The sequence below is a fragment of the Aquila chrysaetos genome, chromosome 10, assembly GCF_900496995.4.
Source record: "Aquila chrysaetos chrysaetos chromosome 10, bAquChr1.4, whole genome shotgun sequence".
Classification (NCBI taxonomy): Eukaryota; Metazoa; Chordata; class Aves; order Accipitriformes; family Accipitridae; genus Aquila; species Aquila chrysaetos.
The window spans coordinates 21,452,096-21,475,597 of record NC_044013.1 but is presented as its reverse complement, the minus strand read 5'-3'; the positions used below and the strand labels follow the sequence as shown (position 1 = coordinate 21,475,597).

General features: G+C 42.9%; 1 protein-coding gene across 1 annotated transcript in view; it reads right to left on the bottom strand.

Moving 5' to 3' along the window:
• The window catches only part of EPHA4 (EPH receptor A4), a 108,770-nt gene that overhangs the window by 60,375 nt on the left and 24,893 nt on the right, over positions 1 to 23,502 (bottom strand). The window contains exon 4 of the mRNA XM_030028560.1: positions 4,224 to 4,379. Coding sequence (XP_029884420.1) covers positions 4,224 to 4,379 — 156 coding nt within the window. The remainder of the gene's footprint in view (positions 1 to 4,223; positions 4,380 to 23,502) is intronic.

Here is a 23,502-nt window from a genome sequence, read left to right as displayed (position 1 = left end):
AGAAAGCCCTTTTAAAGCAGGCACTTTTCTCTTGCATCTCACTAAATTTGCTCTCATTATCTCTAAGCTTCTCTGGTATAAACTGTCCTAAATGCAACCGTTTTAGAAATATTTCAGGCCACGCCAAAATATCAATCAATCAGTTACTGTTTGGGTGGCACAACGGACTAAATTATTCAGGGTCATTTACTGAGACAGATTTCAAGCTGGACAGTCTATGCTGGTAATCTCTCTTTTGTAAAGGGCTCCCAATTAAAAATCATTAATAATCTGAATCGAACAGACAATATAAACAATACAAAACCATCCCATTCTCACTCATAATGTGAGCGTTGTTTGTTAAGAAACAGTTAGAGAACCCGACTCATTAACGGTGGGGACGCAGGACCAACGCCCATTAACTTGGGTGGGAACTGCACCTGCCTGTACCAGGCTGCATTTCACAGAATATCTCCGTAAGGAGAAGGAAATTCAGAGATGAGGACCATGACTGAGACATTGTTTTCCAACCTCATGGATTTGTGTGTTGGTAAGGCAATTTATTCTCCATTAGATTGCTAACCTTATGAAAGGCCCATCCTCTCAGCAACTACTGAAATATAACGAAGGTCTGAATAGTTGCCTTAATGTTATTTTTGCAATGCTTCCAAAAGGGAAAGGCGTCCACGTTTTCCACAGTTTGTGGTCAAGTGTATTACAGGTCAATCATACCATCTCCATGCCCAAGCACACAGCTGACAAGGCCACTGTGCTTCAGAGTTGAAAGTCTAAATTGCTGTTAGGTCAAAGCAGCAGATCCAGGGCGGCTCTGCTCCTCAGTGGCGGCAAGACACATTGATGATTATCCTCATGAGGCAAGCTTGAGGAAAAAGATGCATCAGTAAGCACGTGTATGTCACGGTGTCTCTGCCTGGCCTTCCAACACAGCCCACTCCACCATCTCCTACGCTCACGTCCCACCACATTCTGCTCTTACTTGCACAAGCTTTAAGCCAGACATAACTACCCACTCTAGCAGAGCTAAAACAGAGCAGAACACTAAAACCAGAGTTTGAGTTATTTGTTTAGACTGGATGCCTGGCTTACCCGAAGGTTAGGCACAGTTTTTACAACTCAACAGTGGATGGAGATGTCAGAGACTGCTGTTATGGAATGAGAAAATTCTGGAGCACCTCTCCTGACCAGCACATCAGGAAGTAGGTGTTGCTTTTATTACTTACCATGGGAACTGCGAGAAAGGAAAGGGAAGGGAAATTCTCCGATTCCCTTTCATCCACTAGCACAGTCAGGCTAATGAAAAGTCATAACGGTCTTCCTCCCCCAACCTAGAAGGTGAGATAAGTGACGAGGCCAGCCAGTTTAATACTAAAGGAAATCAATAGCCAAGGGTCAAAGCTTTACAAAAACACATCCTAAGAAGGCTGAAGTTCTTCATCTTAAAAAGTGTTTAGAAATAATAAAGAAAGGATCAATCTGCAGTCCATTCCAGGTGTTCTCTCCATATTACCCAATGTTACTTTTATTCACCTGGTCTAATAGTTCTCCAAGTGAACAGAAACCTGATTTTACAAGCCAGTGGAGCAGAGTCTATCTTTTTGCTAGAAGAATGGATCTCAGATACTGTGTTTTACTTCTTCATTAGTGCACCGTCACACTGAGCGATTACTAAATGCAGGGCTGAATGAGAATACCAGGGTTAAAGAGAGCATAATGAACAAAGAAGGTGCCTGATTATTATGGCTGTCAGCACAAGGGAATTGGGTTTGTCACCTGGTTTAACCAACTGGTAAGAACTGATTAGAGTCTGAATCTGTCTGAAAGAACCTTTGATGTTTACGCTCCCTTCTGTCTCCACATCTTGTCAGGAAAGGCAGACAAATGGGGTGCTTCTTCCGGAGCAGCTTCCTTCAGCAGAGGCCCTCTAAACACCTTCTGTCACTTGCCTCAAGTGCATGGGCAGAAGGCTACTCAGTGTGGGGAGCATGGCAAACGAACAGTCCCCCAGGAGCCCCTTCCACCCTACTCCTTGCGCAACGCAGAGGTGCACCACACACACCGGGCTGCATTTTGTGCCTGTGCAGGTACCACCATCGTACCAACGTTCAAACACTGCTAAGGCAGACCTCAAAGAGGGGATATTAGCGAGCACAGCAGTGAGTGGGGGAGCAAAGCTGCCCCACAAGGCAGATCAAAATAACCTCTGTGTCTTCCTTCGCCATGGATCACAGAAAAAGAACCCCTCAAGCTACAGGAAAATTCAAAGCTATGAAATGGGACCTCCAGAGACAGGCCTGTTTTCCAAGACCAGGTGTCCATGGGATTGTGGTGTTGGCTTGCCTCTGCACGGCGAGTCCTCCTAGAGTGCTGCAGAGATGAAGACTGAGGCCAGCACCATGGCCCTTGCCTTTTCTTCTTCTCTCTTCATATTTTCAGGGTAAAAGACCAAGATCAGGGACTTCAACTTTGACCTCCGAAGACAGGAATGGGGAAGGGTGCCAGAAGTAGGCGCAAGACTTGACAAAAAAGGGCTAAGCTTGCAGGGGTATATTTTGCAATACAAGCAAACACACATATCATTTGCTCACAATTCCCCCATCTGGAAGTGTTTTGCTCTCTCCTCATACTTCACTCACTGCACATGCCTATTTAAATTCAACCAGTTGATTACTAATTTGATTTCAATTTGGTCAGGATATCACTCACCAGGACCAGGGCTTTGTGAGAAACTTTTGCTGGTATAATGTTATTTAGGGTGTACCTTCTAAACAATAGTTTTATTGCTGTAAAAAGACATTTTTCCTATCAAAATAGTCAAGCTTTATATCTCCTAGTGTAAACTATATTATAAAAAGTATGTTTCTACCCACTTCAGCAGGTTTCACAATACAGTTAGATCTCCATCCCCAGTCAGTGTTTGGCAAGGGATATACGGACCTCACTGCTTTCCTACTAAGCAAAAGCAGCTGCTCCTAGCTATGCCCAGACCTCCTTAACCACCACCCAGCAAAACTCACAGCTGAAAAGGAGGAGATCACTGAAGAAGAGCTGGAATCAAGGGGGTGTGGGGAAGGGATGAGTGCTGGCTTAGTTATGGACATACTTTGGGTTTGCCTTGTAAGGGAGAAATTAAGATTTAAATAAACGTGAATCATCTCTCCAAAATTAATCTGGAATATATTAAAATGTTACAAAAGAAATATCCTAGCCTTCTGTCACTCACAGACACACACACACACACACACGCTCTCCACATAAATATACAGCTGAACTCCAAAAATCTGGAAGCGTTTCCAATAGCTTTCATGAAAAGCCACACATGGATATCCCCGGTAAAATACAGCCCTTTCACTTACTGTTTCAAATTGCTCTGCTCCTATAGAAGTGAAAACCAAAGAACTAGATGATCACAATTTAACACCACGGCATGCCTGGAATCCCAGGTCTTCAGCTGCGTGAGGCGTTAACCAGCACATAAGACAGGGAGTTGTTCCAGCAACCCCGTGGGTGTGCTCAGTGCACTATGCCTCTTGTTCTGCCTGCTGAGGGCATTTTGGTGGAACTAAATCAAATTCCATTTACTGTACATGATGTCATTATCTACAAAGGATAAAATAAACCATACTTTGGGTGTTTGTCTCATTAAGGTTTAAGATTTATTATTACCACACCTTTCAGAGGAACACTTTCATGTTCCTAAGGGTCACCAGCTATATTTTGAGCAAATTAGATATATAATGAGATTATAAATATTACTTATTTACCCTAGGTCATACAATTATGAGAAAAGCTTTCACAATTTCTACAAATATATTTAAAGAGGTGAAAGAAGTTGTGATCTACTGGACAGGTCCTCACACTGGAACTTAGACCTGTATTTTATTTCCAGCTCTGACACTGAGGCATGTGAGTGACTCCTCTTTTGCAGTTTTCTCTCCTCCCAGTCTCCTGACTTGTTTAGACTGTAGGCTCTCAAGGGTCAGCGCAACCATGCCACTGTTAGGAATTTAGGGCTGAGAACTAATGCTTTCTCTCCCAGAAGTGTGAGCCAAAATACAAACTGTGTCTGCAGAGGGCTGTAAGAGCTACTGAACGCTGCTCTCAGAAGCAGGACACTTCTTAGAGACACAGATCTCCAGTCAGTATTTCCTACGTACTCAGTGAAAGAAAGACAGGAGAAGACATGGATGATAAAAGAGGAAGAGACTGTTCAAAGACCAACTTACGAGTGCAGGGCATGGAGGCAGCGTCATTTTCAGCTCGGAAAAAGCCCCGATCGCAGGTGCAGGAGGTAGAGCCTTCCCAGATGGAGTAGCTGTGAGGCGGGCATTTGGCACAAGCAACATCTGTCGAGAGAGCCTTGTAGTATCCGATTTTGCAAGCTAGATGGAGGAACAGGAAGGGAGAATGTTACTTGCCCAGGCTGTGATCATAAATTGCTAGCTTACTTATTCAAAATCAAGGCAGGAGACATTTCAAAGACATCTAATGATGTCCTCTTAGCCCCAGGTGAAGAATTAACAATCATCACACTCTTAATGAGTAATCCTATGTCAGGGGACACTGATTTCTCATTCCAACAAGAGCCATTTTAAAAGCTGGGTTGGAGATGGTAAAAAAAATTATACTCTTCTATTGACACTGCCAGAAAATCAGCTGCCTCTTTGTGCTTACTGGGGAGTTGCACATTGCTTAACCCATGTCCACCTGCATTCACACACACACACACACACACGCAGAGCATGACAAAAGGGGTGCAATTGGTTTATTCTATGACCACTTAAGGAATGGCAGCTGACAGTCAGACACTGCCAATTTTTAAGAGGGAGTGGGACAGGAACCCACTGGGATTGGCAGCGAGGCCCCCAGCCTAACATGCCCGGAAATGGCACGACTCCCTCCTGGCAAGGCAGGATTCATTTGGCTCTTTCTCCCCAAGGGAGGAAACCAGCAATGCTCTCCCCTCCTCGAAGCCAGGGCATAGCAGTAACTGCACCACTGCCACCAGGTCCCACATGCAGTTGGCAAGCTTTTGGTGACATCATCTTCATAAATGCAATGCTTACACAAATGGCTACTTTTACATCACTTGGAAAAAAATCATTAGCATCATGAATAACACATTTTAATAGTGGCTAACAGGTATGTCATCCCAGAAATTTCTCCCTGCCCACCATCACCACTGGCTTTCAGCACTACAGAGAACAGAGAATGTACCCAGGCACACAAACATGTAAAAAGCAAAGGTTGTTCCTAGTATTTACTGTGTGACTCACTCTCACATCTCGTCATTTATCACCTATGCTACCTTTAGGGTTCCCCTGCTATGCACAGGCTCCAGTACGTGGGGCACAGGCGTCAGCACACCCAGGGTTTGCTCCTTCTGTTTTACCCTTCCCTTAGTCCCCCTCATTCTGTCCCTCCTTCTTGTATGAAGCCCTCCAATGGGAAATGGAGAGGGATTTTAGTAACACATTTATAAAACAGCAAGTTACTTCACTCTTATTAACCAAAGCCATTTATGGGATTTCCTTAACGAGTCCTAACTTTACAACGTGCCGTGCACCATCTGTAAGAGCGCTGGGAGATCAGTCTGTGCTCTCACTTGCTCTGGCTGTCACTGGACCAGAGGATCTTATAAAAACACATTGCTAAAGTGACTAAGATTTATGCTTCCAGAGTTTACATGCATCACGTTATTAGATAAAGTTCAACTTCCAAGGTGCTTTTTAGCCATACTTCAAACGGTCTTGGGGTTTCAATTAAAATCAGAAACCACAGCTTTGGCAGGAAGAATCACGGGGGTCAAACCCAGCCTCCCCATGTCAGAGACAATTAGTCCCTGAACACAAATACAAACCCACTGGGTATGACCTATCAGCCAGGCAGTCACAGTACACAAAGGCAACTCGTATAAAATAGCTTATTCTGCTTGTGATATGAATTGCCCAGGGGAAGGAAAAAAAAAAAAAAAAAAAAAAAAAAAAAAAAACCCCACCACACACATGGAAAATTACCTTTCTTTTTTTTTTATATGATTTTCAGTATCTGGTGAGTTATACTATCACTACATGTCCTCTTGTGCCTGGTTTAACAGTAGCAGCAGTCAAGTGGCAGATGCTGATCCGAGATATTATTCCCAGTTTTCACTGTCACAGCTCAGATCAGAAATACACCTAAGCCTGTATATGACCAGGACAGACACCAATAGGCAGAATCTTGCTGTCATATATAAAGACAAGGCATGGAAAAACATAATACAAGAGGAGACCAGGCTGATTGCTCTTATCCACAAAATTCTTTCTATTATTCAAGGTTGTTTTTTTTTTTAAAAAAAAAAAAGTAACCTCTAACATTACTACTAATATGAACTTCATAGTTCACAGAAATTATTAAATGAAGAGCTGTCTTTAGCATCTTCCTAGTATTAAAATACTTATATGGTAAACAATCTAGTACAAGGCTGAATATCCTGCTTGGGCTATAACATGCTGTTGGAAAGGTAGTAAAATGTCACAGGTAAAGATTTTGTGACCATTGCTCCTCCTCGTTGTCTTTTCAGACTCAGTGGTTTAAAACGGAATAGATGGATTCAGTGGGCAGTGCAAGGTCAACAGTCTGTAATTCAAGGATTATTTTTTTTCCCTTGTTTCATGCACTGTATTTTGTTTTCTGCTATATTAAGCCAAGATCATTAATATTTCAAGACCTGAAAAAAGCTCTCCAAATGCAGTGGCTGCTCCTAAAGCACACACAGCCATTTTGCTTCAAAAATCACCTGCTCCTGTTCAAAAATCACTTAGTTTTCTTCATTTTAGTGTCCTCAGAGATTCACCACATTTCACCACGTGGCATAAAATGACATTAGAGAATGTGTTGCATTAAACCAGTAGTTCTTTACCCCCAGGAGCTCCATAGTACCGTCACTTAAAAATTCTAATCTAATCCTGTAAAAACTCTTCTTAGCATCAAGTACTGCTGACACACCTATTATAACCAGCACCTGTTAAGGCTACAGATGGGCTTTTTTTGAAGATTAACGATTTAGTAGGCAAACAAGAAGCCTGTACAGAACCTGTTCCCTGAAAGTCTTTATTGCTTGCTCATGACAAACCTTCACGCGGCTGCTTTTCTAGGAAGGATTTGCTGGTGAGACCCAGCATGAATGGGGTTCTTACACAGTTTTTGAAAGATACCATTGTAAAAAGATTAGTTCACATGTGCAATGCAAACTTTGAATTCAGTTCCTTAGCTTTGCCTTAATTAGTGCTTTCTGATAGTTTGGGTTTGATTTTTTTTTTTAAGAGAGAAAAAAAGTCTTTTCTCACATTCAGATCACCCACAAGCATGACAATCATGGTTACAATCATCTGCACTAGATCCAAGGAAAATTCTCAAACAAAAATATTTTCAGCATGAAAAAATTTACAGTTTTTCCTCAGAACAAATATAATTGATTTTAAATGGACATCAGTTTGAAATAATTATGCTGATATCTTTTGAGTTCTAATGTTAAAACTATTTGATTTCTATTTCTCTTCAAGTGAGACAGGATTTGTCAAATATTGCTGGTCATTATAGAATCATTTAGGTTGGAAAAGACCTTTAAGATCATCGAGTCCAACCATCATCCATGCCCACTAAACCATGTCCTGAAGTGCCTTGTCTACGCGCTTTTTGAATACCTCCAGGGATGGTGACTCAACCACTTCCCTGGGCAGCCTATTCCAATGCCTGACAACCCTCTCAGTAAAGAAATTTTTCCTAATATCCAATCTAAACCTCCTCTGCCGCAACTCGAGGCCATTTCCTCTCGTCCTATCTCCAGCCACCTGACAGAAGAGACCAGCACCCACCTCACCACAACCTCCTTTCAGGTAGTTGTAGAGAGCGATAAGGTCTCCCCTCAGCCTCCTTTTCTCCAGACTAAACAACCCCAGCTCCCTCAGCCGCTCCTCATAAGACTTGTGCTCCAGGCCCCTCACCAACTTGGTTGCCCTCATTATTATAGGTTTTGGTTTTTTTTTTTAATTTACCAGAATGATACATGTTAAAACTGCAAAGCTGCTCTGAAGAATTATGGAACTTCAGTCAAATCTGGATGTAAATTTTCTCAAGCTGTTTTTCAAACTCCGTTTTCTCATTAAAACCTGATTTTCAGACTCATTGCTTTCTCAAAAAAAAAAAAAAAAAAAAAAAAAAAGGCAAAAAAGCATGTGTGGGCTGGAAAGTCTGTTTGCTTGGTCTCTCCGAATGCTGAATTTTCTATTAGAAAATTTCAGCCAGGAATTTCAGAATTCAAAAACTCATCTCATAGTGGATGGGGTTCTAGTCACGTTCTTTTCAGTCACAGCTACAACGAAATATATGCATTAAATTGTTTTTAACTGTTTTTAAATAAGCTACCTTTTTTTCTGATTTTGGGGGGGGGATATTTTGAAAAAAATTACTCTTGCAAATTTAAAGGGGTTAAAAAAAAACCAAAAAAACCAGTGCGTGCTCTTAAGTTGTTCCTTTGTCCTTGTTGAAATGGCAATGAATCCTTCCATAATAGTTTGGTAAAGGCTTGACATGTTTAATAGTTCATTAAAAAAAAAAAGAAAAGAAAAAGAAAGAGCGTAATGTCTTGCAAAGGCTTGAATAAAGAAACCATCCCAATCTCTTTGTTGACAAGTTCCTAAATCATAAAAAATGCAATGCATATCTTAAAAGAAATCTCAGCAAGCTCCAAGTAGAGGCTTTAGTAGTGCCACGGAGGCCACGCTCTGCTCTTCACCCACAAGAAGGCTAAGCAGGACTCTGAACTGGGGAGAGAAGAGACTCTGGAGCCTGGCAGGGCCGCCTGGGCTCTGAGCACAAGATGGGAGAGGGAAGGTCCAGGCGAGCCAGCCCTGAGCTGACAGCCGCTGGGCAGAAGCTCCTGCAGCAGCACTGGCAGCCAGGGACCAAGGCCCTAAGAAACAGTTTCTACCTGCTGCCTCAGCCTCTGCTGAAGAGGAGAACTCACAACTGAGAAAAAGACTTTTTTCCAGATTAGGAGTTAATAAAGAGAATGGGGTGAATAAGCACAGAAACATTGTTTTGCTCAAGTAAATCTAGTTAAGTCAATGAACTTATATTAGAAGAAAATTTGACAGAGATGTTCTAAAGAGCTTCTTTGCAGCAGCAGCAAAAAAGGCTAGTGGAATGGCAGTTCTGTACAGGGGGAGGTAGGGAACAGGCACAGGAACGCTGGACTGCAGAGCCATCACCCTATAGATCGCTATGCTGAAGGCTGCGCTCTCCAAATGAGTTCTGCAAGGAAAGGGCCCTCAACCAGGACAGGATCAGCAACCAAACACAAACTATGCTCCCGCTGCACCCCTCCTTCCCAAAAGGGACCAGCGCACCACTGAGAACATTAATTATCACAGGCAAGTGAATAATGCAGCTAAAAATCTGTGGAGTTAGCTGAAATTTCAGAAATTATGCTTTTAATAGTTTCCATTTTTTTAAGCAGAAAAATATATCAGTTACATACTCATGAAAATTTCATAATTCCTTGAGATGCAATTTTGAATCAAATCTCCCTCCACACACAACAGAAGAGGGGAAACTTTTTTTAAGTCAATGACTGAAGCCAACTTCAATGAAAAACCCTAAAATAGTATTCTTGGTGAAATGAAGGACAAAGCAAATAATTTAAGAAAAGATATTTCAGTGTCAGGTTTATAAATTTCCATGAGAAAAGAAATTTGTGTTTAAAGACTTGAAAAAATACTTTGATAACATATTTCATGCCTTTCATCACTGGTTACTTTTTTCTACGGCTCTTCCCTGTCTGGAAATATTTTAAGCTCATGTTTTAACTACACCCTTAGGAACAAAAAGTTACTTTTATTTCTCCCCTCTAATGTTGTTCTTATTCTTTAAGAGGATGGATTTTCTCTCTCAGATTGTAACAAAACCACATCTGCCACATAAGTAGGCAGCATCTTCTCAGCTCTCTTTTACTGTTATTACCATTTCTGAACAGATTTTTGTGTGTTAATTATAGAACTCAATTGTTTGGATAGTCTCTTTTGATGAGCTTTCTGCCCCGCACCATGAACCCCTCTGTTATTGTACAGCTGTTTTACTTCCAAATGCTCATCAGGGTTTTCTAATTGTCAAGCTGTCCCAGCGACTAGTTCTTTTGACCTAAAAGTCAAAGAAAGGGAGTCACCCTTGTCTCCCCGACATGAATACCGCAGGAGTCCCAGTGGCCCCCCTAATACCTACAAGACAATGCCTTTCCAGATCATTGCCACTACAAGCATAATTGGGTTTTGGGTGAAATGAGAAGATTTTAAATAGGATGAATTAATGAGTTTCTTGTAAAATTAAGTTGTTCTTCTGGTCCAATCTAATTACTCACTGTAATATCCCTGAGAGTGATAAATAAAGATCCTTAGAAGCCAGGGGGAGAGAGAAAGAGAAAGAGAGGGAGAGAAAGAGAAAGGGAAAGAGGAAGAGAAAGGGGGGAGGGGGAAGAGAGAGAAAGCTTTCTTTTGAGCCTTTCTTAAAAGTCAAGTTGTAGAATTTGATGTGATGCACCAAATGCTGTTTCCAAATAGCATCAGATTCCTTTGATGTTCACATTGTAAGATCTTTGCTTCCTGTTAATAACGACTGTATGACTGCTGCAAATTAAAAGGAGTTCCCCATCTTTAACTCATATCTCTGATGAGAAAACCAGTATTTCTACACACTAAGCATATATTTCTGTTGCATGAATGACACGAGGAAACACAAACACAATCCCACTAGGCAAAGAGCCTAGACTCACTTCAGAGCACTTTTACTTCATGATTGGGTACAAACCTGGGAAGTTCAAAACAGAAATAAAGGGACCTTGGAGCACAAACGTACTATGACGTGAAATCCAAACTCTGCTTAAGCCACTGTGCATGCAGGTACAGTTGCAGGTACGCACACAGACCTCCTGTGCAAAGCTACAACATAAAACTGAGTGGAGGAGCTTTTCACACAGCCAATCTGAACAACCTTAAAAAAACCCCAGCTTTAGTTATTTTTTCCCCAGTGTAGCAACCTTGGCTACAAGTCTGTAGGTTGTGCTGTCCTCTTGGGTTTTTGGTTTTGGGGTTTTTTTTTTTTTTTTTTTTTTTTTTTTTTTTAAAACACTGGGGACCGACCCCGTGATGACAGGAGAGCTGCAGCCCTGGCAGAAGCGGAGGAAAGCACAGCCCCCCGGACAGCCCACAAGCATGGTCCTCCGTCGGTTCCTACAAGCGGGGACCAGAGATCCGGCAGCCAGTCGCTACGGGCGATGTGACCCTGCTGCTGCTGCTGCTCACCTCGCACCTACACCCCTCCCAGAGCCGGCCGCAAGCAGAGCGCAGCCCCTCTCCCCACTGCCCTGGACGAGGCCAGCCCGTGCGTCAGGCAGCTTCCACTTGGCTGCCGAGAGGTTCACCTCCCTGCGTCCCCCAGGCACCCAAACCAGCGAGAGGAGGGGGGGGCAGGCACCTAGCCCTGGAAGAGCACAGGATCCCCTGGGGGTGCCCAGAGGCAAGGCCACCCCAGGCTGGGCTAGCGTTGCCAGAGGTGGCATCTATGCCATCATGCACTGGGCTGTTCCCTTCCAACCTGTGCTGAGCGTGACCCTTCCAAGGCCAAAGTCCACATCCTCCAAGGGAGACTTTATCTGGCTGGGGTTTTCCCAAAGCAGTAATTCTAAGTATTAGAAGACAGACACCAGGCACATGGTCTCCAGCTGCACAGCACCGCTGAGACAACTCTCCATCAGCCACCTGCACCACACAAGCACCTACAGCAGCCACTGCGAGAGGACTCAGCCATGCTGCACCAAACAGTGGTGGCTACGCTGTGGATGACTGCTGCAGCCCTTCTGGCCATCACGAAAGGCTTAGCTGCAGACAGCAGGACGAGGAAGAGGAGGGCAGCATCCCAAGGCAGTGGCTAGAGGTAGTCATAGCAGTACCCAGAAACCTTCAGCAACCCAACGGTGCACTGCCTGGTGAACACCCATGGTGAGGTGATGATCACCTCATTGATAGGTGGCCAGATTTTTATTTTTATTTTGTTGGCTCCTAGGAGACAAGAAATTCAGCTGCTTACTTCAGTTTCAGAAGTTAAAAGAAGTGAGGAACAAGGAGCTAGAGAGATCTTTGGTGTGGAAATGAATCATGATCACCATCCAAGGTCTCTTCTTGAATCCTCGGGAGGGAAAGGGATGAGGCACTTGCTGCTAACTGCAAGGCACCAGCTGCCACGGCCTGTCAAAGATGGCAAGGAGTGGCTGTGCACTGACATCAGCCAAATCCCTCTGCAACCTCAGACACATCCCATCAGGTCGCGTGGACTCATATACGTCCATTTCACTTAAGTGCCCCTTAACTCGGTCCTCTCCTCTAACACTTCACTTCCACAGTCAACATTGCCAGTGAAAACCAAGGCAAAAAAGCATTCAGTACCTCAGCCTTCTCCATGTCCTTGGTCACTAGGTCTCCTCCATTGAGCGGTGGAACCGTATTTTCCGCAGCCTTCCTTTTGGTGCCTGCAGAAGCAGGTGTCCTTAGTGTCCTTCATATCCCTCACTATGTCCAACCCCAGCCAAGCTTTGGCTTTCCTAACTCCTCCCCTGCATCCTCAGGCAATGGCTAGATTATACAGTCCTCCACGGCACTTCTCTTGTGTGTCTGAGCTGTGCCAGGGGCTCCCTGCCCATCCAACCTGGCCTTCTGCTACACCTGCTTTGCCTTCTGCAGCTGCAATGGGCTGTTGGTGTGCTTTCAGCAGCCTGTCCTTTACAACCCACCAGCTCATGTGGGCTTCTCCAAGGCCCTCCTGACAAGCAAATTCCTGAACAAGCCAAAATCTGCTCTCCTGAAGTCCAGGGCTTTAATTTTTTTTTTTTTTTTTTTTTTAATATGTGAAGTCCAGTGAAATAAAACAGGAGAAATTAAGAAGTCGCTAGCTCAGCAAAGGGCACAAGCACAACAGGACAGGACATCTGATACAGCAATCTGTTCAAAAGAGAGCTACAGGCACAAACAAAACTGCCAGGTGTACGATACAAGAACTAGAACGGTCTATGAATCCCAGCCAAGGAGGTCTTGTTTGCCCGGGTATCATTTTCTTGATACAGCCTTCAGAGTCATTGCCAGACATTTTTACCGCACAGCCCTGCACTTGGACACCGCATACTGCAGGCACAGACCCATGGCACCACTGGCATCGTTACGCTTCCAAATCCTCTCTATAGGGACAGAGTTTGTGTTTTTGGAGTGCCACTCCTAAGCAGTATCAGTTCTCCTGGGTTTCACACAGAGAAATGCTATGCTTGTCTTCTACAGAAACTTTTCAAACCAACTTGTATCTCATACAGAAGAAATAAAATTGTGTCAATAACCCAATCATTTTAAAAGCTGAAACCTACTTTATCAGTCATCCTTCTCTAAGGAAACTAGACAGTCTAATTTTTTCTTTTATGCTTTCAATACATATACAATTCATATGTTAAATAAGTTCAACAGGCACATACATGGAAAAGCCCAAAAATGAAAATTAGCTTTTATTCTTAAAAACTATTAAGAATTATTCTGAACTTTGCTACACAGCTGATAGATCACAACTGCTAAAAAAACCTCTCAAAAATATACAAAATTGAAAATCTCGTATTTCTATGAATTAACAATATAATAGCTTATATATGCAACACCCATCTTTGCTATAGCTGTGGTATTGGGGGGGAAATAGTTGGAGGTAAGTTTGCATTTTCCACATCATGATTGCTACTGATCTTTGACAGTGCCCTGATCTTGCATTAGCACTGTCAACACCGCCTGCATACGCTGCTTCCAGCCCCACGCTAGGAGGGTCAGCTGAAAAGTCTCATCCAGACGTTGTAAGAGGAAAACCAGCCCCCGTACAGAATATTTGTTGCATTGGGTATTTGTCTGAAATCAAAACAAAAAATAGAAAGCTAAAAATTCAGGGTCTGGGCAAAACAATTCCTGGCGGGGGGGGGGTGGGGGGGTGGGGGGGGGGTGCAGGGGACGGACGACACCAACCAAAACCCCTTTCTCAGTGAGAAGTCAGCACTTTCCACAAGGAATGAAAATCCCAACCTGCTCTGCTCTCTACAGGAAGATATTTGCTAGGACTGGCAATCGCAACTGAAGCGGCCAGCACTCCACCAGCGGGAAACAGAAAGGACTGTTTGTCCTTGCAATGTCTCCAGGAGGTGTCTGTTCCTTTCCAGGCAGCTGTAGGATCCAATGCAGCAGACTATTAAAAGCACACATAACTTCACATTTAAGTGCTTTAATGAAGAGGGATGTACTGCTGAACTGGGGACCTGGCACCTCAATGGTTTGCATTTTTATTTTTTTAAATATTTAAACAATAAACAGATGCCTTGGTATGATAAAAACCCCTCTTCTCAGAAACAGCAACTGAGCTGCTGTGTGCTTTTTCGGTGCAGAGAGTATTAACATGGCTAGCACACTCGAGCAAGTGCTAAGAGGATCTTTAAAATATTACTGCCTGAGTCAAGTGTTCGGATGTTCTCCATTTCAGAGTCCTCAAGTTGTCAGTGTGCTCTATCACAGACTTCATCTAACTTTGAAAGTTTAATCACCTTTATACAAGCTGTGAGATTGAAGAGATGAGTCAACTAATCAGTTTCAAATAATTACTCAATTAGAAAAACAAGTTTATGGGTTCCCTTGAACAGAAGCAGCACAAGGAGAATCACGAAACGAAGAGATTTCTAAGCAAATGTAAAAAGTTAAGGGCTTTTTTTTAAATAAAATAAAATAAAAACCAAAACAAAACATAGAAAATCTTGATTTTTGTTCTGTAAGCAACGACATTTTGCGGAAGAAAAAAATCACCACTGAAGTTTTACAATATAGTCCAGTGAAAGCTGATTAATTAGCCTGAATCTCCACATTAACAAGTCCCCTAATCCTCTTGTCAGGAGACTGCTTACAGGCTTCTCTCCCTAGTCGAGTAAAAGCACTGATAGGAACAGAAATCTCTATCTCAAAGCACTGTCCAGCCAGCCTGGGATTCTCTCTCATCTCCTAAATCTCAACAGCTCTGTAGAAAGGCAATTAGACTTCCAAAGTTAGATGAAGTCTGTGATAGAGCACAGTAGCAGCTTGAGCAGTCTGACATGGAAAGGCCAAACCCGTAGCTCTGACATTACTGTTTAAAATGTCTATTTGCTCCTAACACAAGCATCAGCTGGCATCAGCTGAAGGTCTTGGACTTAGGAAAAAAGAGTGTACTCATAAGGTATTAAAGAGCATTTAATACGTTATTTTCAGTTATTTTAGAACTGCTTATATTTTATACATGCTAACGAAACATTGCAAGTTGGCTGAAAAATTATTACGTTAATACCCTTTAACGAATTGTCTATTGTCAAGAATTTGTGGATTGATCCTGCACGTAAATCCTTTAATGCTGCCTCCTTTGTGCAAGTGGAATTTCACTCCGCAGCAGAACTCAGCATAGCTGTAATGTTTTCTGCTACTGTTTGAACTTGTATCATGACTGTGATGGAGCCACGTCATGCCAGCAAACTAAAAACTACAGTGTTTTTCTGGACTTTTTTATTCTTGGGTTAACTGTGAACAGCCCAGAGCAGAGTTCAAGCTTATATCTCCAGAGCTATATAGCAAGATGCCTTAATATGGTTTAATCATCACATCCTCTCTAAATGGCTGTATGAAATTATTAAAAAAAAAAAAAAAAAAAAAAAAAGCCATTCTGGTCTCCCCAGAGAATTGCTTGACACAAAGGGTTTGGAAGATGCCTAAATATAGACAGTTCTGGTGAGATCTGGGTCTATTCAAGATAACAACTCTGCACTATTTTTGACCATTTAACAAAGATGCTGAGAAGACAATGGCTTCAAACAAACGCTGCTTTGGCTCTCCCCAGCACTAGAGAAAATAGATGGAGGTGCTTCTGAGAGACTCCCATCAACATAACTGCAAAAAACTATCAATCCTTTACTAAGTAGTACATCAATCAAAACAGTGGCGTGCAAATCATGATCCATTAAGTACTTCACACTTGATTACTCATGACATTTTAGAGAGGGTCATACATTGATGAGTTGCTTCTCTCTGTCCTTTGCTATTTGGAGTGCATGACCACTTTTAGTTCATTACCAATGCAAAGTTTAGCACAAAGCTTAATTTCAACAAGAGGAAAACAGCAGCTCAATTGTTTGTCCTTTTCTCTGTAAATTTGCTCAAGCTGTATGTTTCTTTATTCTACACAGATCACACCTTTTCAGAAGTGTCAGACATGGGGTATGGGCAGGTGCACCCTTGTTTAAACATGGCATTCACTACCAAAGACATTCTGAAAGTGGAAGAGGAAGACTCAAACCCAGGATTTCTCTAGATACCTTTTTTTTTTTTTCCCCTGATTCTATCCTAGATATGAAAATCAGGCTGAAGATTTGCTCCTCACTGGGCTAACTTACAACACCCCAAACATGCAGGGAGGCATCTGGAAGCCATCCTTCTACATTTGTTCTCACATCCTCATGCCTCACAACAAGGTGCGATCTCACAGCTACAGGGAAGACCAAGACAGTCACCCAAGTCTAATTCCTGGCTCTGTCACAGAGGCTGAGGACAGCTTGCCTGACCTTCCTCTGGCATTCACAGACACAGTGTGTATCACCGTATTAAAAGGAAAAATAAGTAATTTCCTTCCCCGCTGGTCTGGCCTCACCTTCTGCTCAGTAACTTCTAGCTCATCTCCCTCCAGATTACAGGAGGTTCCCAAGCATGGATAACCCTTTCTCACGGGAGTTAAAGGCAAGAAAGAAGCAGGCAGCAGTGGAAGAGAGAGCAGGGCTGTTCCTTTGGGCCCCTTAATTTGAAGAGCATAACTACACAGACACCCAGAGCGTAAACTTCAATATCCCTACCTCAGTTTATCCACTTATGAAGTGGCAATAAAATTCACAATAGATACATCTAAAAGCTGTTGTGAGGTTTAATTAAGCAATAAGTGCATACAGAGCACTTGGAGATCTCCAGATAACAAGGTGCCCATACAAAGAGAGGTGATTACTTCTGATGAAACAAAATCTCATGGTAACAACCTGGCATACTCAGCAGGGAATATCCAGGGCTGTCTCAACTCTCCTTTTACAGCCTCAGTAGAGGAAGCTTGTGGAGATTGTTTACCTGCTCTTTTGTATCACAGGCTTTGGCAGGATGTTCGAGAGGATGCAGAGAAATGCCTGCATGGGCTGAGCACTCAGAGCTGTGAAACACAGTCCCTATTTAAAAATCAAAGCACTGGGAATCTGCTCCTGTCAACAAGCCTTTCAATAGAGAAGAATAATTTAGCAAGAGTAGATGAAATCTCCCACCTTAGGGTGATCTGGGTGGCTATAAGGAAAAACGCGTTTTGGCAGTTCCCACATTCTTTTGTCAAACTTCTGTTGTCTGGGAAAGAGTGGAGTGCCAGAAGCCCTTGCAGGTAAATACTTTGGCTGTTTCAAGCTCACTTGATTCAGAGCGATAGCATGTTTATCTAGATGTTTGAAAAGTTATTAATGAGATCAGCAAATCCTTTCCATGTATAAATTACAAACCACCTTCAGCAATGCCATGTAAATTATCAAGTCAAGTGAGAACATGCTTATTTATCTGTGACAGTCTTTTCTAACCAATAAATAAAAGTAAGAGAGGGAATTATCTGGGGAGAAGGGGAGAAGTGTATCGCTCATAGCACTGAAGCACGATCTGTTAGGTCACAAGCGGAAATACCAGCGCAGCAGAACCCCTGTTAAGTTGCTTATCACGACATCCTGAAGGAGATGCCAGCAGTGGCACTGTGCCAATCTAGAATGAGTAGGAAAGCCGCATGCTTGCTGTCCAGGCTGCACTGCTGACCTTCTTCAGGTGCACTCAGAATGGTCGCCACCACACTGGTGCACCAGTGCTTGCACTGCGGAGAGCAGATGTCTCCCTCAAACCTGCACTCAGTGCCTCTTTGCATCAACACACCTCCCTGCAGAGTGAGGCACTGGAAGTACAGAGGCTGTTTTGGGGGACCTGTTTTAGCAGCCCCAGCAAGCAAGAGGCTCAGAAAAAGAATAGCCAGAGAGATACCAGTTTTCTAAGTGGCTGCTGCAAGTTCTGGATAAGAAGTATTACAAGTTCAGCCAGACTTACCTTTTAAATCCTCTCCTATCCTGAACTCACAAGACACATCATGCACTAATTCCTTTTAGCTGACGTATGGTATCTTTGTATCACAGCTCTGTCCGTCCATATTCAAGGTCCAGATAACCCACAGATTTACAACACAGGTGCTGCTCTACAAGTACAGGATTTGGCCCAGTTGTACAATGGGCATATCACGTGGTAAAATTTGAAAGTAGGTTTGTTTATGGAGGCACCCATTTGATGAATGTTTTAAGCCAAGCTTTTCTTCAAGAGTTCTGCAGAAAGTCTGCCCTTGTGTGAGAAGGTACATTAAAAAAAATACATGAAATTAAATAAAATCCTGGGGAAAAGAATTGCAGAAACTGATGTTAGGCATGAACAAAAATAGCTGTGGTAAGTCTCTTCTCCCCCAGCTCAGCCTTTGCCAGGCAACTCCAGGGAGGCTCTCAGCAGACACACCAGTGAGCCAGTGGAAATGATTAATTGGGAGAGTGGTGGCACAGGCCCTCTGGCTTCCTCCAGGTGGAGCATGCAGATGAATCCATCCACACCAGAGCAAAAGCACACTAGCTGAAAGCTTACACAGTGGAGGTGCCTATTGCTCCTGTGGGAGACAGAGCTCACACTCTGGGTGCTGCAGGAAGCACACAAACCAAGGCATGATAATGCAGTTTCAAGACAAGACTAGCTCCAGCACAAGGAACAAGCCCACAGCTGACCCAATCGCTAAAGCAAATTAAGACTTCTCAGGTGGCTGGGTTAATGCTAGCCATCACTGATGAGCAAATGTCAGGTTTCTTCCCTCTCTCCACGCAGATCACTGGAGACCAGTCCCATCCCCAGCAGGGGCAGCTGATGAGCCATCCCCAGTGGGGCTTTGCCACATCGTCCTGAGCCTCCTGCGACCATGGCCACCAGAGCAAGTACCCAGAGGGCACAGCCCACAGGCTGGGATACAGGTCAGGACACAGCCCTGTGGAGCCTTTACCCCAGCAATGGTGTCACACAAGAAGAAAGGCTTCCTTTCAAATTCCTGCTGGACATCGCACAGCTGCTAATTCGGAGAAAGTGACAAAACAAACACAATTTTGCTTCTAATCTGGAAAAGCATCCGTCTCCGACAAAACTATTGGCAAATAAACCTAACAATAACATCCCATCTTGGCTCACGGGCCCTCATGACTGGCATGATAGAGCTATTTATTCAAATATCCACGATACGTAAATTAGTGCAAGATAATAAAGAAAGAAATTACTTGGGGTAACCATGGAGCTATTTAGAAATGGCCAAAAGCACCACTGACTTCAGTCTAGGCCACAAAGATTTACTCTAGCAAAGAATTCTGGCGTATGTCTCACCGAGGCTTCACACACTCTGGAGCTGGCGTGTGACTTGCATCCGCCCTGATCGCCCCACGCTCTTCCTGATACGATAAGTTATCAGTTCACAGTTCTGAGCACTACTTTTATCTGCTCTCACTAAACCATATCAAGACTTAATTTTGCCTCAACAATTAACAGAATGCTACCAGCAGCATCCAAATTGCATCTAAGATAGCTCAGGAGATTGAGGTTTTAGAATATTGTCAACAAGGTGATCTTAAACCAGTTAAACAAATCTACTTGTGTATCCACAACCATCTATTTTCAGTACGTATCTTTCACTTTTCAAGAGATCCCAAATTCACACAGAGTAACCTCCACTTCCAAACTTCAGCCAAACAGACCTGAGGCAGAAATGTTCCCCTTTTTCTCTCTGCCTTTGTCAACGATCAGTGGATTCATCCCAAATTAGAGAAAACCATCGTGCAAAACTCAACTGCCTTCCTGGTGTTCCCGTGACTGTCAAGTTTCATACAGTAAGGCACCATACAACTACAGATGGATGATCCTCAAGAGCAGCCCCAGCAGCCATCTACAGCCAGCAGAGACTTCTCCCCTGTGCCCACCCCACAGAAGGGTTACTTGCACTCTGCCTTCGACCACCAAAACTGAGTTCACTGTGAATTTGTTGGGTTCCCCCAGCCAGAAGTCCTTCAAGAACCACCAATTGCTTGAATTTTCAAGCACTTCATCACTTGATTACCAAAATCTTTATTAGCCTATCAAAAAGACATAGGAGAACCTGTTCTTTAGAAAACTAATGCTCAGATCGGTATATTAGTTTTCCTTGTTCCTTACCTGCAATTACGTAACGCTTTTTCTTGCCTGCATGCATTCGTTAAGAAATATACACTCAAATAAATAAACCCAGAATTTTCTAACAGAACCAAACCATGAAATTTGTACATAATCAAAACTTCAGGCAGTTAAGCAGAGCAGGAGGAAAAGTGCTGGCTGCAATGAATTAGTTATGGTGCGTCTGACGTGTCAAGTTTATTTTCTAGACATTTTTCCTTTGTGAAGGTGCAGCCAAACAGCAGCCACTAACGGGTCAGTAAATTCACACTGTGCCAGGCAGAGCCCCGAATACATGAGATCAGCAACCAACTGGGGTAAGAGGGGAGATGGTTATTTCACTATATTTTATTCTTATGCATTTGCTTACATTTGGTGCATGTGCCACTTAGAGCTATTTTTTAGGTTGTGCCCAACTCATCATGGGCTGTAAACAATCTTTTGAAAAACCCATATGAACCACTTTTGTCAACATTAAGTGGGTTTTGACATTGCAAATGATTAGTGACTTTATTCTGAAATACACAAACAGAACTGTTCATCTACACAGTAATTCCGGAGCTTCAGAAGAATACGAGGTTTGAACGTTTAACTGAAGGAGAGCAAATTCTAGGCCTAAATTAGATGTTCCCTACCCAGATTGCCTTAAAGCAACAAGGAAAGAAAGGGAAGTCGCTCCCACGTGGGAAGAGTTAGACCGGACTCATCCACAGCCTTAAAAACTAGCTCACCAAGAACCCTGGCTGAAGGCTTCCCGGGTCCATGGAGGCGAAACAGAAGCCCCCGTGCCTGGGCTGTGCCCCACTCCGGGCAGCCGCTGCAGCGTGCCCCAGCGAGAGGCCACGGGCAAGGGGCACCCAGCAGAGCTCCTTCCCCGCTGCGCACAGGACCCTCGGACAGGGACCAAAGAAGCCGAGTCCAGAAGACAGAGCAGCTGCCCTGGTATATTAAAAAGTTTCCCAGAACTGCTGCTAAGGAGCAGCCTCAGCATCCAAATACTTTAATAGTTACCTGAACACTTGCAGAGCTGCCGCTTACTCATAAACCAACTGCACTCGAAATTCTGCAACTGGGGATTAAATGCACTGCCTCAGAGCTCATCCGCCTTGTTACGCACACAGAGCCCATGACAAAAAGCATTTGCAATTCAAAGCACTCACAGATTCAAGGTCAGAGTTTTCCAGTTTCAAGAATTCTTCATATGTGCAAAGACTAAAGCACTGATATCAACAGATTGATTTTTTTAGCATCTACCTCAAGACAGCAAAGATGAAGGCAATCATTATTTCAGATTCTTGAGGGGGACTTCCCTGTCACTGTGTGTTAGCGACTTGTTAAACAAAATGTTTTGCAGTAAATCACATGGAAATGTGAACTCAGCAAATGCCAGAGGCAATGACAGGCGGATATAAATGACAATTAGAAAGGTGTGTCCGGATGCTTGAGGTATGAGCCATGATAAAGTGCTTGTGAAATTTCACCTGCCTGGATTAGGACAGAGGTTGTGGCCTTCAGGAAAAAAAAAAAAAAAAAAAAAAAAAAAATCAGATGTGCTAATTAAAAAGAAAACTATATGTCTGAACAGACATCCAAATATTCCAGCCTCAGCAGGGAATAAAACCTACAGATTGTGGGAATTAGTCTGAATCAGACCTCATTAAATGATCACAGCAAGGTTGGAGAAAGACAGTACAAGGCAATGGTTACTGCAAGCAACTCTTTAGCCAGTGAGAAGACTCAATTCTTTTCACATAATCGTTCATTTGCACTCACAGGCTTCTAAAATGTATTTAGCAGGTGTCTGTTCACCTTCTCTGAGCTGCTTTTGACTTTTTAGAAAATACATGGAACTGATAACAATCGTTGCAAATTTTGAGAAAGAAAAGCAGACAAACATATACTTTAGCTGATTAAATGTTTAACATTAACAACATCCATTACCATTACCAGCAGCTAGAGACGACTAACAAAGAAGAACGTAAAATCGCATTACTGCATTCAGCAAACCTTCAGAAAATGCTACTTTTCGCAGTCAAAAATAGCATACGTTACCAGCCCAGATTTCATCAGCCCATTCTGTCAGCACTAAAAGCTGTTTTCTAGGCCACAGCATTTTCCATTAATGCAATCTGATTTGCCACTGCATTTTTAGAAAGTTAAGGTGAATGTGTGATACTGAGAGAGGGCAGTTGGTAATCCAGAAATGAAAGTCTGAAACTCCTCATGTAGGGCAAGGTCAAAGAACAGCTGCCTATGGAAAACCCCATACAGAGGGACTTGCGTACCACATTCTAGCTGTGTATTCCCAGGAGCTTTATACTAAGGATATTTTAAATAAATAGTAATATACTTCTCAACAAATGATTTAAAAATATGGAGATAATGACTTCTCATATGACTTTATTACTGCTTGCACTTATAAATACGTCACCTGGGTAGTTTTATCTCCTGTATTAGCTGACGTTTAAGAAGTTCTGATTATTGCCCACATTGTTCTGAGCATTATAGCTCTTCCTAGTAACAGAGAAGAAAACAAGCCAAAACAAAACATAATGGTATTTTTGAAGCTACAATGTAATAGTTACCTAGGATAAAATCCTGCTTGCATTTTTCTAAGATCTGTGGTACTATATAGAAGCAACAACAAGAGAGCTGGTGGCGGTTTTTGCTAGAGACAACTATCATTCATAAGCTACCGGTGAACTAAACAAAAATTAACGAGCTCCATAAAGCAATTAAAATCCAAAGTGTAAAGCAGATGTAATGACTCAACAGCCTGATCACTACTCTCATAAAACGAGCCTAATAACACATGGTCTGAGTCTCCTCACATTGACATCAACATAAATTTAAGTAGCAAATTGAAATTCTCATCATTAGTGGAGTTTCACTGATATAAAAGTTGTAAGGCAGATGAAAGAGACCCAAAGGCTGTGCACCGAGAAGACTCACAAGAAACCAGATTTATGCACTGCACTCAATTTCAGCGTGGTTATGTTAGGTGACACTTTATGGGCCAGAGGCCAGCTATCAGCAGTTTGCTGCACAAACTGCACAGTATGTGTTGTTTTATCAAAATCTCACTCTCTAAACACAATTAAGTGGGCACTGT